General features: G+C 42.0%; 1 protein-coding gene across 3 annotated transcripts in view; it reads left to right on the top strand.

Moving 5' to 3' along the window:
* Dp (transcription factor Dp) overlaps window positions 1-16,059 on the top strand; it is a 133,750-nt gene that overhangs the window by 84,278 nt on the left and 33,413 nt on the right. For all 3 annotated transcript variants that reach the window (XM_070088391.1, XM_070088390.1, XM_070088392.1), the window contains exon 8: window positions 12,687-12,835. In XM_070088391.1, the coding sequence (XP_069944492.1) occupies window positions 12,687-12,835 (149 nt within the window). The remainder of the gene's footprint in view (window positions 1-12,686; window positions 12,836-16,059) is intronic.

Genomic DNA, 16,059 nt, shown 5'->3' with positions numbered 1-16,059 from the left:
TTTCTATGGTGTTCCTCACTTTCTTTACCAAAGGACTGGCACTAGGAGCTTTCTTTGGGGCCATAGTGGCTTATTTAGCAGTCACACACAATAAACAAGTGCCAAAAACAATGGATTATTACAAAATGTTTCAAATGACCTCACAGGATACTTTCACTTGCCGAGAAACAACGTGACACTGCCTGAGAATGTGTGTGGGAGGCAGCTTTGTCTGCACGCTGGGCAATGAACAGGTTCCATACCATTGATGAAAATGGAGGAAATCAATGAAAACGGAACCAATATTTTGACCAAAAAAGTCGGCTAAAATGGAAATCGGCTATAACAGAGATCGACAAAAAGGGAGGGTCCACTGTAATATTATCATTACTAATATGGCATCTTGAGGCATAACGCACACCTACTGATTTTAATGTGTACCTGCATGCCAGCACAGTGTGTAAGTTTATTTAGGTACAGGTATACATAAGTATAATTATCAGAGTACAGTAGGGCCCCACTCATACGGTGGGTTAGGTTCCAGGCTGTCGCCGGAAAGCAGACATCGCCGGAAGGCAGAACGCCATTTTTTCCATTTATAAATGCATATAAATGCCAGACAAGTAGTTTACATTAAATTATATTAAGTTAGTAATAGAACTAGGCATTAAAAACACAAAGTAAAATACATTCACAGTACATTCATTACTTACCTTAAAGTACTTGTAATCTTAATGTAGGGAGAGAGGTGAGTAATACTTGTAGGAAGTCAGGTGCAGGTAGCCCAGGTGTAGGTAGCCCTGGCTCCCCGTCTCATACTTAATATAAGGTATTTAAAACATCCCAGAGAGGTAAAATACACATACAGTACACTCATTATTTACCTTAAAATGTGTAATCTTAATATAGGAAGAGAGGTGAGTAGTATTTGTAGGAAGTCATTGTAGGTAGCCAGTAGGTGTAGCCCGCCTGGGCTACAACTACCGGCTACCTACACTGTGGCCCAGAGCCATATTATTAAAATCGACATACCTTGTTCACTGAATTTAATCATTTCTAACAATTACCTTTAGATGCCATCATAAACGAAGGGTGAAGCAATGAATAATTAATGCCAAAAATTGTAAACAAAAGTGGAGTGTGGGAGTGGCTGGGCCAAACGCAGATTCATACACGTTTTCTCTGATGGCTGAGCAGAGAAAACGTAATGTTGTCCCTCCACCAGGCTACCACACAGGTCCACAAGTATTATTGTCAGAGCACATATAAAATAGGCAATAAATGCCAGACAACAAGTTTACACTAACGTATATTAGCAATAGAAATAGGCATTAAAAACACAATAAAAGGTAAGATACACACAGAGTACACTTATTAGTTACCTTAAAATATTAATATTAATGTGTGAGAGGTGAGTGGCAGGGTGTTTATTGAATAAAATCAGAATGGCACACCATCATCCTCTAACTTGGCACTTAAAGCAAGAGGCTTACGACTCCTCTTTTTATCACAGCTAACCTTAGACGCCATCATCAATGAGAGCCAACTAGTTCACGAAAGAGTAAGCGAGAGAGAGAATGAGATACAGAGTTGAGACAATGTAAGAACACAAACTGAAAAGGTAGTGGGCGATCACTTGGTCAGGCGAAATAAATGCCTATTAATATGTGTCTACTTTTAGTTTATTCATGTACGTTTGAAAGAGTTTGTAAAACATTTACCTCAGTATTTTTTTTTATTATAATAATTACCTCACAATACAAATATTCTTACATTGTGTACAAGTTAGTACAGAATAAACAAACAGCAACACACCATTTTTAGAGTGAATAAAGATATTATTATTATTATTATTATTATTATTATTATTATTATTATTATTATTATTATTATTATTATTATTTATTATTATTATTATTATAAAAAGCACTAAATCCACAAAGATTGTGAATTGCCATATACATGTATACAGTAAAGGCATACGAAAAGAATATTTTTCTACAGTTATCCCCCAGTTTGACTAGAGAAAACGTAATTCTTCCGACACTACCTACACAGCTGCTTTGTAAACAAATCTCATATTTACGTCAATTTTTATTCTGTGAGTGTATGTATCATGTTTATATGCTATGTAACGGGTTTCATATATAATTTTGAGGAAAATATCATAGATGGATTAATGAAAATGCTTGTATTAATATAAAATAAGACAGTGTGCCCAAGAGTGATTATTATTTCGTAGTATTGGCGTCATGAGTAGAGAGAGACTTAGCGATTTTAATGTGTACCTGCACACCAGCACAGTGTGTAAGTATATTTAGGTACAGGTACACATAAGTATAATTATCAGAGTACATATAAAATATGCAGTAACTTTAAAACAATTGAAATTTTGGAAAGTTTCATGACATAATAGATGTGGTCACAGAGAATGTAAACAAACCGGGTGGGGCGCGCCGTATTTGAAACACCGCTTGCCGTATAGCAAATTTTGGTCATAATTTGACATTGCTGTATTAGCGGAACGTCGTAAAGCGGGGCCCTACTGTATATATAAAATATACAAGGTATGATATAGCACGTAATGAAAGTAGTTTGTTAGATTATGTATTGGTGGATAAAAGGTTGATGGGTAGGCTCCAGGATGGACACGTTTATAGAGGGGCAACTGATACATCGGATCATTATCTAGTTGTAGCTACAGTTAGAGTAAGAGGTAGATGGGACAAGAGGAAAATGCCAACAACAAGTAAGAGGGAGGTGAAAGTGAATAAACTAAGGGAGGAGGAAGTTCGGGTGAAATATAAGCAACTATTCACAAATAACCCTTTATATAAAGAGACTATACACGCTCTCTGCCAATCCCTAGGTACCTTCCCCTCTTTCATACATTAAACAAAAATACCAACCACTCCAACATTGTCCCCCCCCTGCTTTAAAAATTTGTCATGATCCCGTCAGTTCCAGCTGCTTTACCCCCTTTCATTCTACGTAATGCCTCACGCACCTCCCCCACACTCACATCCTGCTCTTCTTCACTCCTAATAGATGGTATACCTCCTTGGCCAGTGCATGAAATTACCACCTCCCTTTCTTCGTCGACATTTAAAAGTTCCTCGAAATATTCTTGCCATCTACCCAATACCTCCATCTCCCCATCTACTAATTCCCCTACTCTGTTTTTAACTGACATATCCATTTGTTCCCTAGGCTTTCTTAACTTGTTTAACTCCAAAATTTTTTCCAATTTTCATTAAAATTTCTTGACAGTGCCTCTCCAACTCTATCATCTGCTCTCCTCCTGCACTCTCTCACCACTCTCTTCACCTTTCTTTTACTCTCCATATACTCTAGTCTTCTTATAACACTTGTGCTTTGTAAATACCTCTCATAAGCTACCTTCTCTTTTATCACACCCTTTACTTCATCATTCCACCAATCACTCCTCTTTCCTCCTGCACCCACCCTCCTATAACCACAAACTTCTGCCCTACATTCTAATACTGCATTTTAAAAACTATTCCGACCCTCTTCAACCCCCCCCCCCCACTACTCATAACTGCACCAGCCCACCTTTCTGCCAATAGTAGCTTATAAATAACAAAAAAGGCACAATACCATGACAGGAACGATACACAAATAACCCGCACATTGAAGCTCCTCTCTTCTATGTGCGGGTTATTTGTGTATCGTTCCAGTCACGGTATTGTGCCTTTTTTGTTATTTATAAGCAACTATTGGCAGAAAGGTGGGCTGGTGCAGGTATGAGTAGTGGGGGAGGGGGGTTGAAGATGGTTGGAATAGTTTTTAAAATGCAGTATTAGAATGTAGGGCAGAAGTTTGTGGTTATAGGAGGGTGGGTGTAGGAGGAAAGAGGAGTGATTGGTGGAATGATGAAGTAAAGGGTGTGATAAAAGAGAAGGTAGCTTATGAGAGGTATTTACAAAGCACAAGTGTTATAAGAAGACTAGAGTATATGGAGAGTAAAAGAAAGGTGAAGAGAGTGGTGAGAGAGTGCAGGAGGAGAGCAGATGATAGAGTTGGAGAGGCACTGTCAAGAAATTTTAATGAAAATTGGAAAAAATTTTGGAGTGAGTTAAACAAGTTAAGAAAGCCTAGGGAACAAATGGATATGTCAGTTAAAAACAGAGTAGGGGAATTAGTAGATGGGGAGATGGAGGTATTGGGTAGATGGCAAGAATATTTCAAGGAACTTTTAAATGTCGACGAAGAAAGGGAGGCGGTAATTTCATGCACTGGCCAAGGAGGTATACCATCTTTTAGGAGTGAAGAAGAGCAGGATGTGAGTGTGGAGGAGGTGTGTGAGGCATTACGTAGAATGAAAGGGGGTAAAGCCGCTGGAACTGACGGGATCATGACAAATGTTTAAAGCAGGGGGGGACATAATGTTGGAGTGGTTGGTATTTTTGTTTAATGTATGAAAGAGGGGAAGGTACCTTGGGATTGGCAGAGAGCATGTATAGTCTCTTTATATAAAGGAAAGGGGGACAAAGATTGTAAAAATTATAGAGGAATAAGTTTACTGAGTATACCAGGAAAAGTGTACTGTAGGGTTATTATTGAAAGAATTAGAGGTAAGACAGAATGTAGAATTGCAGATGAGCAAGGAGGTTTTAAAGTGGGTAGGGGATATGTAGATGAAGTGTTTACATTGAAGCATATATGTGAGCAGTAATGTGAGAGCATATATGTGAGCATATATTTATTATTATTTTTATTATCACACTGGCCGATTCCCACCAAGGCAGGGTGGCCCGAAAAAGAAAAACTTTCACCATCATTCACTCCATCACTGTCTTGCCAGAAGGGTGCTTTACACTACAGTTTTTAAACTGCAACATTAACACCCCTCCTTCAGAGTGCAGGCACTGTACTTCCCATCTCCAGGACTCAAGTCCGGCCTGCCGGTTTCCCTGAACCCCTTCATAAATGTTACTTTGCTCACACTCCAACAGCACGTCAAGTATTAAAAACCATTTGTCTCCATTCACTCCTATCAAACACGCTCATGCATACCTGCTGGAAGTCCAAGCCCCTCGCACACAAAACCACCTTTACCCCCTCTCTCCAACCTTTCCTAGGCCGACCCCTACCCCGCCTTCCTTCCACTACAGACTGATACACTCTTGAAGTCATTCTGTTTCGCTCCATTCTCTCTACATGTCCGAACCACCTCAACAACCCTTCCTCAGCCCTCTGGACAACAGTTTTGGTAATCCCGCACCTCCTCCTAACTTCCAAACTACGAATTCTCTGCATTATATTCACACCACACATTGCCCTCAGACATGACATCTCCACTTCCTCCAGCCTTCTCCTCGCTGCAACATTCATCACCCATGCTTCACACCCATATAAGAGCGTTGGTAAAACTATACTCTCATACATTCCCCTCTTTGCCTCTAAGGACAAAGTTCTTTGTCTCCACAGACTCCTAAGTGCACCACTCACTCTTTTTCCCTCATCAATTCTATGATTCACCTCATCTTTCATAGACCCATCCGCTGACACGTCCACTCCCAAATATCTGAATACATTCACCTCCTCCATACTCTCTCCCTCCAATCTGATATTCAATCTTTCATCACCTAATCTTTTTGTTATCCTCATAACCTTACTCTTTCCTGTATTCACCTTTAATTTTCTTCTTTTGCACACCTTACCATATATGTGAGAGTAAAAGGTAGATGGGATACAAGGAGAATAGAAGCATCAGGGAAGAGAGAGGTGAAGGTTTATAAACTAAAAGAGGAGGCAGTTAGGGTAAGATATAAACAGCTATTGGAGGATAGATGGGCTAATGAGAGCATAGGCAATGGGGTCGAAGAGGTATGGGGTAGGTTTAAAAATGTAGTGTTAGAGTGTTCAGCAGAAGTTTGTGGTTACAGGAAAGTGGGTGCGGGAGGGAAGAGGAGCGATTGGTGGAATGATGATGTAAAGAGAGTAGTAAGGGAGAAAAAGTTGGCATATGAGAAGTTTTTACAAAGTAGAAGTGATGCAAGGAGGGAAGAGTATATGGAGAAAAAGAGAGAGGTTAAGAGAGTGGTGAAGCAATGTAAAAAGAGAGCAAATGAGAGTGGGTGAGATGTTATCAACAAATTTTGTTGAAAATAAGAAAAAGTTTTGGAGTGAGATTAACAAGTTAAGAAAGCCTAGAGAACAAATGGATTTGCCAGTTAAAAATTAGGAGAGGAGAGTTATTAAATGGAGAGTTAGAGGTATTGGGAAGATGGAGGGAATATTTTGAGGAATTGTTAAATGTTGATGAAGATAGGGAAGCTGTGATTTCGTGTATAGGACAAGGAGGAATAACACCTTGTAGGAGTGAGGAAGAGCCAGTTGTGAGTGTGGGGGAAGTTCATGAGGCAGTAGGTAAAATGAAAGGGGGTAAGGCAGCCGGGATTGATGGGATAAAGATAGAAATGTTAAAAGCAGGTGGGGATATAGTTTTGGAGTGGTTGGTGCAATTATTTAATAAATGTGTGGAAGAGGGTAAGGTACCTAGGGATTGGCAGAGAGCATGCATAGTTCCTTTGTATAAAGGCAAAGGGGATAAAAGAGAGTGCAAAAATTATAGGGGGATAAGTCTGCTGAGTATACCTGGTAAAGTGTATGGTAGAGTTATTATTGAAAGAATTAAGAGTAAGACGGAGAATAGGATAGCAGATGAACAAGGAGGCTTTAGGAAAGGTAGGGGGTGTGTGGACCAGGTGTTTACAGTGAAACATATAAGTGAACAGTATTTAGATAAGGCTAAAGAGGTCTTTGTGGCATTTATGGATTTGGAAAAGGCGTATGACAGGGTGGATAGGGGGGCAATGTGGCAGATGTTGCAAGTGTATGGTGTAGGAGGTAGGTTACTGAAAGCAGTGAAGAGTTTTTATGAGGATAGTGAGGCTCAAGTTAGAGTATGTAGGAAAGAGGGAAATTATTTCCCAGTAAAAGTAGGCCTTAGACAAGGATGTGTGATGTCACTGTGGTTGTTTAATATATTTATAGATGGGGTTGTAAGAGAAGTAAATGCGAGGGTCTTGGCAAGAGGCGTGGAGTTAAAAGATAAAGAATCACCCAAAGTGGGAGTTGTCACAGCTGCTCTTTGCTGATGACACTGTGCTCTTGGGAGATTCTGAAGAGAAGTTGCAGAGATTGGTGGATGAATTTAGTAGGGTGTGCAAAAGAAGAAAATTAAAGGTGAATACAGGGAAGAGTAAGGTTATGAGGATAACAAAAAGATTAGATGATGAAAGATTGAATATCAGATTGGAGGGAGAGAGTATGGAGGAGGTAAATGTATTCAGATATTTGGGAGTGGACGTGTCAGCGGATGGGTCTATGAAAGATGAGGTGAATCATAGAATTGATGAGGGGAAAAGAGTGAGTGGTGCACTTAGGAGTCTGTGGAGACAAAGAACTTTGTCCTTGGAGGCAAAGAGGGGAATGTATGAGAGTATAGTTTTACCAACGCTCTTATATGGGTGTGAAGCATGGGTGATGAATGTTGCAGCGAGGAGAAGGCTGGAGGCAGTGGAGATGTCATGTCTGAGGGCAATGTGTGGTGTGAATATAATGCAGAGAATTCGTAGTTTGGAAGTTAGGAGGAGGTGCGGGATTACCAAAACTGTTGTCCAGAGGGCTGAGGAAGGGTTGTTGAGGTGGTTCAGACATGTAGAGAGAATGGAGCGAAACAGAATGACTTCAAGAGTGTATCAGTCTGTAGTGGAAGGAAGGCGGGGTAGGGGTTGGCCTAGGAAAGGTTGGAGAGAGGGGGGTAAAGGAGGTTTTGTGTGCGAGGGGCTTGGACTTCCAACAGGCATGCGTGAGCGTGTTTGATAGGAGTGAATGGAGACAAATGGTTTTTAATACTTGACGTGCTGTTGGAGTGTGAGCAAAGTAACATTTATGAAGGGGTTCAGGGAAACCGGCAGGCCGGACTTGAGTCCTGGAGATGGGAAGTACAGTGCCTGCACTCTGAAGGAGGGGTGTTAATGTTGCAGTTTAAAAACTGTAGTGTAAAGCACCCTTCTGGCAAGACAGTGATGGAGTGAATGATGGTGAAAGTCTTTCTTTTTCGGGCCACCCTGCCATGGTGGGAATCGGCCAGTGTGATAATAATAATAAGTTTTTATTGCATTTATGGATTTAGAAAAGGCATATGATAGAGTGGATAGGGAAGCAATGTGGCAGGTGTTGCAAGTACATATACGTAATAGGTGGTAAGTTATTAAATGCTTTGAAGAGGGAGACTACTTCCCGGTAAAAGTAGGTCATAGACGGAAGAACAGTGCCTGCACTCTAAAGGAGGGGTTTGAGATATTAGCAGTTTGGAGGGATACGTTGTGTATCTTTATGCGTATATGCTTCTAAGCTGTTGTGTTTCTGAGCACCTCTGCAAAAACAGTGATTATGTGTGGGTGAGGTGAAAGTGTTGAATGATGATTAAAGTATTTTCTTTTTGGGGATTTTCTTTCTTTTTTGGGTCACCCTGCCTCGGTGGGAGACGGCCGACTTGTTGAAAAAAAAAAATTATAGATGGGGTTGTAAAAGAAGTAAATGCTAGGGTGTTTGTTAGAGGGGTGGGATTAAATTATGGGGAATTAAATAATAAATGGGAAGTGACACAGTTACTTTTTGTTGATGATACTGTGCTTATGGGAGATTCTAAACAAAAATTGCAAAGGTTAGTGGACAAATTTGGGAGTGTGTGTAAAGGTAGAAAGTTGAAAGTGAACATAGAAAAGAGTAAGGTGATTATTTTTTTTTTTATTGTCACACTGGCCGATTCCCACCAAGGCAGGGTGGCCCGAAAAAGAAAAACTTTCACCATCATTCACTCCATCACTGTCTTGCCAGAAGGGTGCTTTACACTACAGTTTTTAAACTGCAATATTAACAACCCTCCTTCAGAGTGCAGGCACTGTACTTCCCATCTCCAGGACTCAAGTCCGGCCTGCCGGTTTCCCTGAACCCCTTCATAAATGTTACTTTGCTCACACTCTAACAGCACGTCAAGTATTAAAAACCATTCGTCTCCATTCACTCCTATCAAACACGCTCACGCATGCCTGCTGGAAGTCCAAGCCCCTCGCTCACAAAACCTCCTTTACCCCCTCCCTCCAACCTTTCGTAGGCCGACCCCTACCCCACCTCCCTTCCACTACAGATTGATACACTCTTGAAGTCACTCTGTTTCGCTCCATTCTCTCTACATGTCCGAACCACCTCAACAACCCTTCCTCAGCCCTCTGGACAACAGTTTTGGTAATCCCGCACCTCCTCCTAACTTCCAAACTACGAATTCTCTGCATTATATTCACACCACACATTGCCCTCAGACATGACATCTCCACTGCCTCCAGCCTTCTCCTCGCTGCAACATTCATCACCCATATAAGAGCGTTGGTAAAACTATACTCTCATACATTCCCCTCTTTGCCTCCAAGGACAAAGTTCTGTCTCCACAGACTCTTAAGTGCACCACTCACCCTTTTCCCTCATCAATTCTATGATTCACCTCATCTTTCATAGACCCATCCGCTTACACGTCCACTCCCAAATAGCTGAATACATTCACCTCCTCCATACTCTCTCCCTCCAATCTGATATCCAATCTTTCATCACCTAATCTTTTTGTTATCCTCATAACCTTACTCTTTCCTGTATTCACTTTTAATTTTCTTCTTTTGCACACCCTACCAAATTTATCCACCAATCTCTGCAACTTCTCTTCAGAATCTCCCAAGAGCACAGTGTCATCAGCAAAGAGCAACTGTGACAACTCCCACTTTGTGTGATTCTTTATCTTTTAACTCCACGCCTCTTGCCAAGACCCTCGCATTTACTTCTCTTACAACCCCATCTATAAATATATTAAGCAACCACGGTGACATCGCACATCCTTGTCTAAGGCCTACTTTTACTGGGAAATAATTTCCCTCTTTCCTACATACTCTAACTTGAGCCTCACTATCCTCGTAAAAACTCTTCACTGCTTTCAGTAACCTACCTCCTACACAATACACCTGCAACATCTACCACATTGCCCCCCTATCCACCCTGTCATACGCCTTTTCCAAATCTATAAATGCCACAAAGACCCCTTTAGCCTTATCTAAATACTGTTCACTTATATGTTTCACTGTAAACACCTGGTCCACACACCCCCTACCTTTCCTAAAGCCTCCTTGTTCATCTGCTATCCTATTCTCTGTCTTACTCTTAATTCTTTCAATAGTAACTCTACCATACACTTTACCAGGTATTCTCAACAGACTTCTCCCCCTATAATTTTTGCACTCTCTTTTGTCCCCTTTGCCATTATACAAAGGAACTATGTATGCTCTCTGCCAATCCCTAGATACCTTACCCTCTTCCATACATTTATTAAATAATTGCACCAACCACTCCAAAACTATATCCCCGCCTGCTTTTAACATTTCTATCTTTATCCCATCAATCCCGGCTGCCTTACCCCCTTTCATTTTACCTACTGCCTCACGAACTTCCCGCACACTCACAACTGGCTCTTCCTCACTCCTACAAGATGTTATTCCTCCTTGCCCTGTACACGAAATCACAGCTTCCCTATCTTCATCAATATTTAACAATTCCTCAAAATATTCCCTCCATCTTCTCAATACCTCTAACTCTCCATTTAATAACTCTCCTCTCCTATTTTTAACTGACAAATCCATTTGTTCTCTAGGCTTCCTTAACTTGTTAATCTCACTCCAAAACGTTTTCTTATTTTCAACAAAATTTGTTGATGAGAGTATCAAATGATTTAGGTAAAGAAAAATTGGATGTCAAATTGGAGAGGAGGAGTATGGAAGAAGTGAATGTTTTCAGATATTTGGGAGTTGACGTGTCGGCGGATAGATTTATGAAGGATGAGGTTAATCATAGAATTGATGAAGGAAAAAAGGTGAGTGGTGTATTGAGATATATGTTATCTATGGAGGCAAAGAAGGGAATGTATGAAAGTATAGTAGTACCAACACACTTATATGGGTGTGAAGCGTGGGTTGTAAATGCTGCAGCAAGGAGGCGGTTGGATGCAGCGGAGATGTCTTGTCTAAGGGCAGTGTGTGGTGTAAATATTATGCAGAAAATTTGGAGTGTGGAAATTAGGAGAAGGGGTGGAGTTAATAAAAGTATTAGTCAGAGGGCTGAAGAGGGTTTGTTGAGGTGGTTTGGTCATTTAGAGAGAATGGATCAAAGTAGAATGACATGGAGAGCGTATAAATCTGTTGGGGAAGGAAGGCGGGTTAGGGGTCGTCCTCGTAAAGGTTGGAGGGAGGGAGGGGGTAAAGGAGGTGTTGTCGGCGAGGGGTTTGGACTTCCAGGAAGTGTGCATGAGCATGTTAGATAGGAGTGAGTGGAGACAAATGGTATTTGGGACCTGACGAGCTGTTGGAGTGTGAGCAGGGTAATATTTAGTGAAGGGATTCAGGGAAACCGTTTATTTTATATAACTGGACTCAAGTCCTGGAAATAGGAAGTACAATGCCAGCACTCGAAAGGAGGGGTTTGGGATATTGTCAGTTTGGAGGGATATACATGTATTGTGTATTTTTATACGTATATACTTCTAAACTGTTGTTTCTGGGCACCTCTGCTAAAAACAGTGATTATGTGTGAGTGAAGTGAAAGTGTTGAATGATGATGAAAGTATTATCTTTTTGGGGATTTTTTCTTTTTGAGTCACCCTACCTCGGTGGGAGACGGCCGACTTGTTGAAAAAAAAAATATATATGAAATAACTTTTAAAAACACTTGAAATTTTGGAGTTTCCAGATATAATGGAGAGACGTGGTGCTTATGGAGCTCATGGAAAATGTAAACAAAGTGAGTGTGGTGTGGTGACCGTATTAGAAAGTCAGGTGGGGGAGCCGTATAGTGAGTTTTGGTCATAATTTGAAGTGTCCGTATTAGCGGAACACAGTAAAGTGAAACACCGTAAAGTGGGGCCCTACTGTACAAAGTCTCAAGGACTTTATCTTTATGAAGATTCAATACAAATGTTTGTAATAGGTTTTGACATGGGGAAATGTTCGTGTAACACTAGCGAATATAAATTAGTTTTTCTAGGTTAGATTTCTTCATGAAAATTAATTTGAATGATGTGACATATCTCCTACATTTTTAGGTATTCAGACAGGCATTACGGAAAAGGAAGGGGTCTTGAAATGTAACTCTGAGAGAGAATGGTTTTTATGAAGTGTACTTGGTGTTTGATGTGTAGGAAGCCTGGCATCAGGCTGGTCTGCAAGTGAAGAAGAATTACTTATATTGTAAATAAAATGCATATAACACTCGTAAAATTATAAATCCCATTAGTTTTTTTATTAAATGGCATTAGATTTTATGTTGTCTTTTGCATTGAGCATCACTGCTTATATATGTTTTAAAACCTTGTATCTGTTAGGCTGTCATGTGTTCATCCATTCCTGGTTGTGACCCCATCCATGATATGTTAACCTGTAGACTGAATATAAACTTGGCAAAGTGTCTTGTAACAAATTTAGTTTCCAGTGTCATATTTTATAGGTGTATTCTGATGCCAAAGATCAGATATTATGAGGTGAAGATTTTTTAGTATGTTACTTTCATGTGTTTAATATATTATATGAGTATGCCTTCAGGAAAGATCTTGTGTGCCATTTTCCATTTTTCTATTAATTTTTCAGCAAATCGCATTCAAAAATTTGGTGGAGCGCAACCGGGCTGAAGAACGGGTCCATGGAGCTCCTTCACCAAACTCTGCCATCCAACTACCTTTCATTATCGTTAATACAAACAAAAAGACAATCATTGATTGTTCAATTTCCAATGACAAGTGAGTGGTTTGTTTATTACTAAGAAATAGGCTAGGGTTAAAAATGAAAAATTTCATGGAGGTGACAATATGCTAGATCCATCGAGAAGTAAAGTGGGTTGGGCATAGAACTAAAGTGTGGTTTTACAGCTAGAGTTGGCTGGGCAAATATTCTGTAGTGGGTTGGATTTGTGAAGGACCTGCCCAGTATGGGCCTACTGCATTGTTCCTCCTTTCTTATGTTCAAGTTGTGATATTTCACTGCTCTCCCCCCCCCCCCTTTTTTTTTTAAATCTGATAAAATTATTTATCTCTTATATTAATATTTTTTTTTTTTAATTCTAAAGATCATTGTTGGACTCAATACACAAGAACAGCAACTGGAAACTTTACTTTGACAATATTTTGCATCTATAGCAGGCTTTTAGTTTAATGGGTCATACTTTGTAGTAGCACAATATTTGCAAGAGAAAGGTAAATTCAGAACTCATAATAAAAGAAGGGGAAAATACACTGAGAAATGCTAGGAAACTGCCTTCACTGTGATATTGAAGAAAAGACAAGACAGGAGAGTTTAGCTTGAGACCCTTGTGGGGTTAGCAAGGAAATGGGGATAAGGGAAGAATTGGCTGGTGAAAGGAAGGTTGTGAGTGGTAGAGATAGTACCAGAGCTTAACCCAGTTGCTAGATGATTGTGGGACTGATAACTGGTGTGGCGGCGAAGACTGACAAGGCATATGGATTGGGCGACCACTGAAAAAAAGGGCACACACACACACGCATGCAAGCATATACAACAGGCCTAGTGTCTAAACGACATGTGCCTACGACAAAATGCACGCGCGCGTGTGGACACACACACACACACACACACACACACACACACACACACACACACACACACACACACACACACACACACACACACACACACACACACTAACACACACACACTAACACACACACCTAACACACACACCTAACACACACACCTAACACACACACTAACACACACACTAACACACACACCTAACACACACACCTAACACACACACCTAACACACACACCTAACACACACACCTAACACACACACCTAACACACACACCTAACACACACACCTAACACACACACCTAACACACACACACACACACCTAACACACACACACACACACCTAACACACACACACACCTAACACACACACACCTAACACACACACACACCTAACACACACCCACACCTAACACACACACACCTAACACACACACACCTAACACACACACACACACCTAACACACACACACACACACACACACACCTAACACACACACACACACACACACACCTAACACACACACACACCTAACACACACACACCTAACACACACACACACCTAACACACACACACCTAACACACACACCTAACACACACACACACACCTAACACACACACCCATCTACCACACACCCATCTACCACACACCCATCTACCACACACCCACCTACCACACACCCACCTACCACACACCCACCTACCACACACCCACCTACCACACACCCACCTACCACACACCCACCTACCACACACCCACCTACCACACACCCACCTACCACACACCCACCTACCACACACCCACCTACCACACACCCACCTACCACACACCCACCTACCACACACCCACCTACCACACACCCACCTACCACACACACACACCTACCACACACACACCTACCACACACACACCTACCACACACACACCTACCACACACACACCTACCACACACACACCTACCACACACACACCTACCCCACACACACCTACCACACACATGCACACCTACCACACACACACCTACCACACACACACCTACCACACACACACCTACCACACACACACCTACCACACACACACCTACCACACACACACCTACCACACACACACACCTACCACACACACACCTACCACACACACACCTACCACACACACACCTACCACACACACACCTACCACACACACACCTACCGCACACACACCTACCACACACACACCTACCACACACACACACACACCTACCACACACACACACACCTACCACACACACACCTACCACACACACCTACCACACACACACCTACCACACACACACCTACCGCACACACACCTACCACACACACACCTACCACACACACACACACACCTACCACACACAGACACACCTACCACACACACACCTACCACACACACACCTACCACACACACACCTACCACACACACACCTACCACACACACACCTACCACACACATGCACACCTACCACACACATGAACACCTACCACACACACACCTACCACACACACACCTACCACACACACACCTACCACACACACACCTACCACACACACACCTACCACACACACACCTACCACACACACACCTACCACACACACACCTACCACACACACACCTACCACACACACACAAACCACACACACACCCAACGCACACCCACCTACCACACACACACCTACCACACACACACAGACCTACCACACACACACCTACCGCACACACACCTACCACACACACACCTACCACACACACACACACCTACCACACACACACACACCTACCACACACACACCTACCACACACACACCTACCACACACACACCTACCACACACACACCTACCACACACACCTACCACACACACACCTACCACACACACACCTACCACACACACACCTACCACACACACACCTACCACACACACACCTACCACACACACACCTACCACACACACACCTACCACACACACACCTACCACACACACACCTACCACACACATGCACACCTACCACACACCTACCACACACACACACCTACCACACACACACACCTACCACACACACACACCTACCACACACACACATACCACACACACACACCTACCACACATATCGTAAGGGTTCTTGAATGGAGATATCACAGGTTGAAAGTAGACACACTTGTAGGATGGTAGATATATTGTCAGACTGAGATGGGAGATGGAGCCCGGTGCCAAGCCTGTTCACGTCTTGTAGGTCTGCCGCCGAGTGAGAGTGGGACAAAGGGATCACTGCCCATGTGTATGCCTATGACGTCACACAAAGCCAAAGGCTTACGAGGGATCTCGTGTCTAAAGCACAGGGATGATACTAATATGCTATGCTATATAATACTGGGAATACAGGGATCAGCAA

Source organism: Cherax quadricarinatus, chromosome 24 (genome assembly GCF_038502225.1).
Source record: "Cherax quadricarinatus isolate ZL_2023a chromosome 24, ASM3850222v1, whole genome shotgun sequence".
NCBI lineage: Eukaryota > Metazoa > Arthropoda > Malacostraca > Decapoda > Parastacidae > Cherax > Cherax quadricarinatus.
This window is presented reverse-complemented; position numbering and strand designations above follow the sequence as displayed.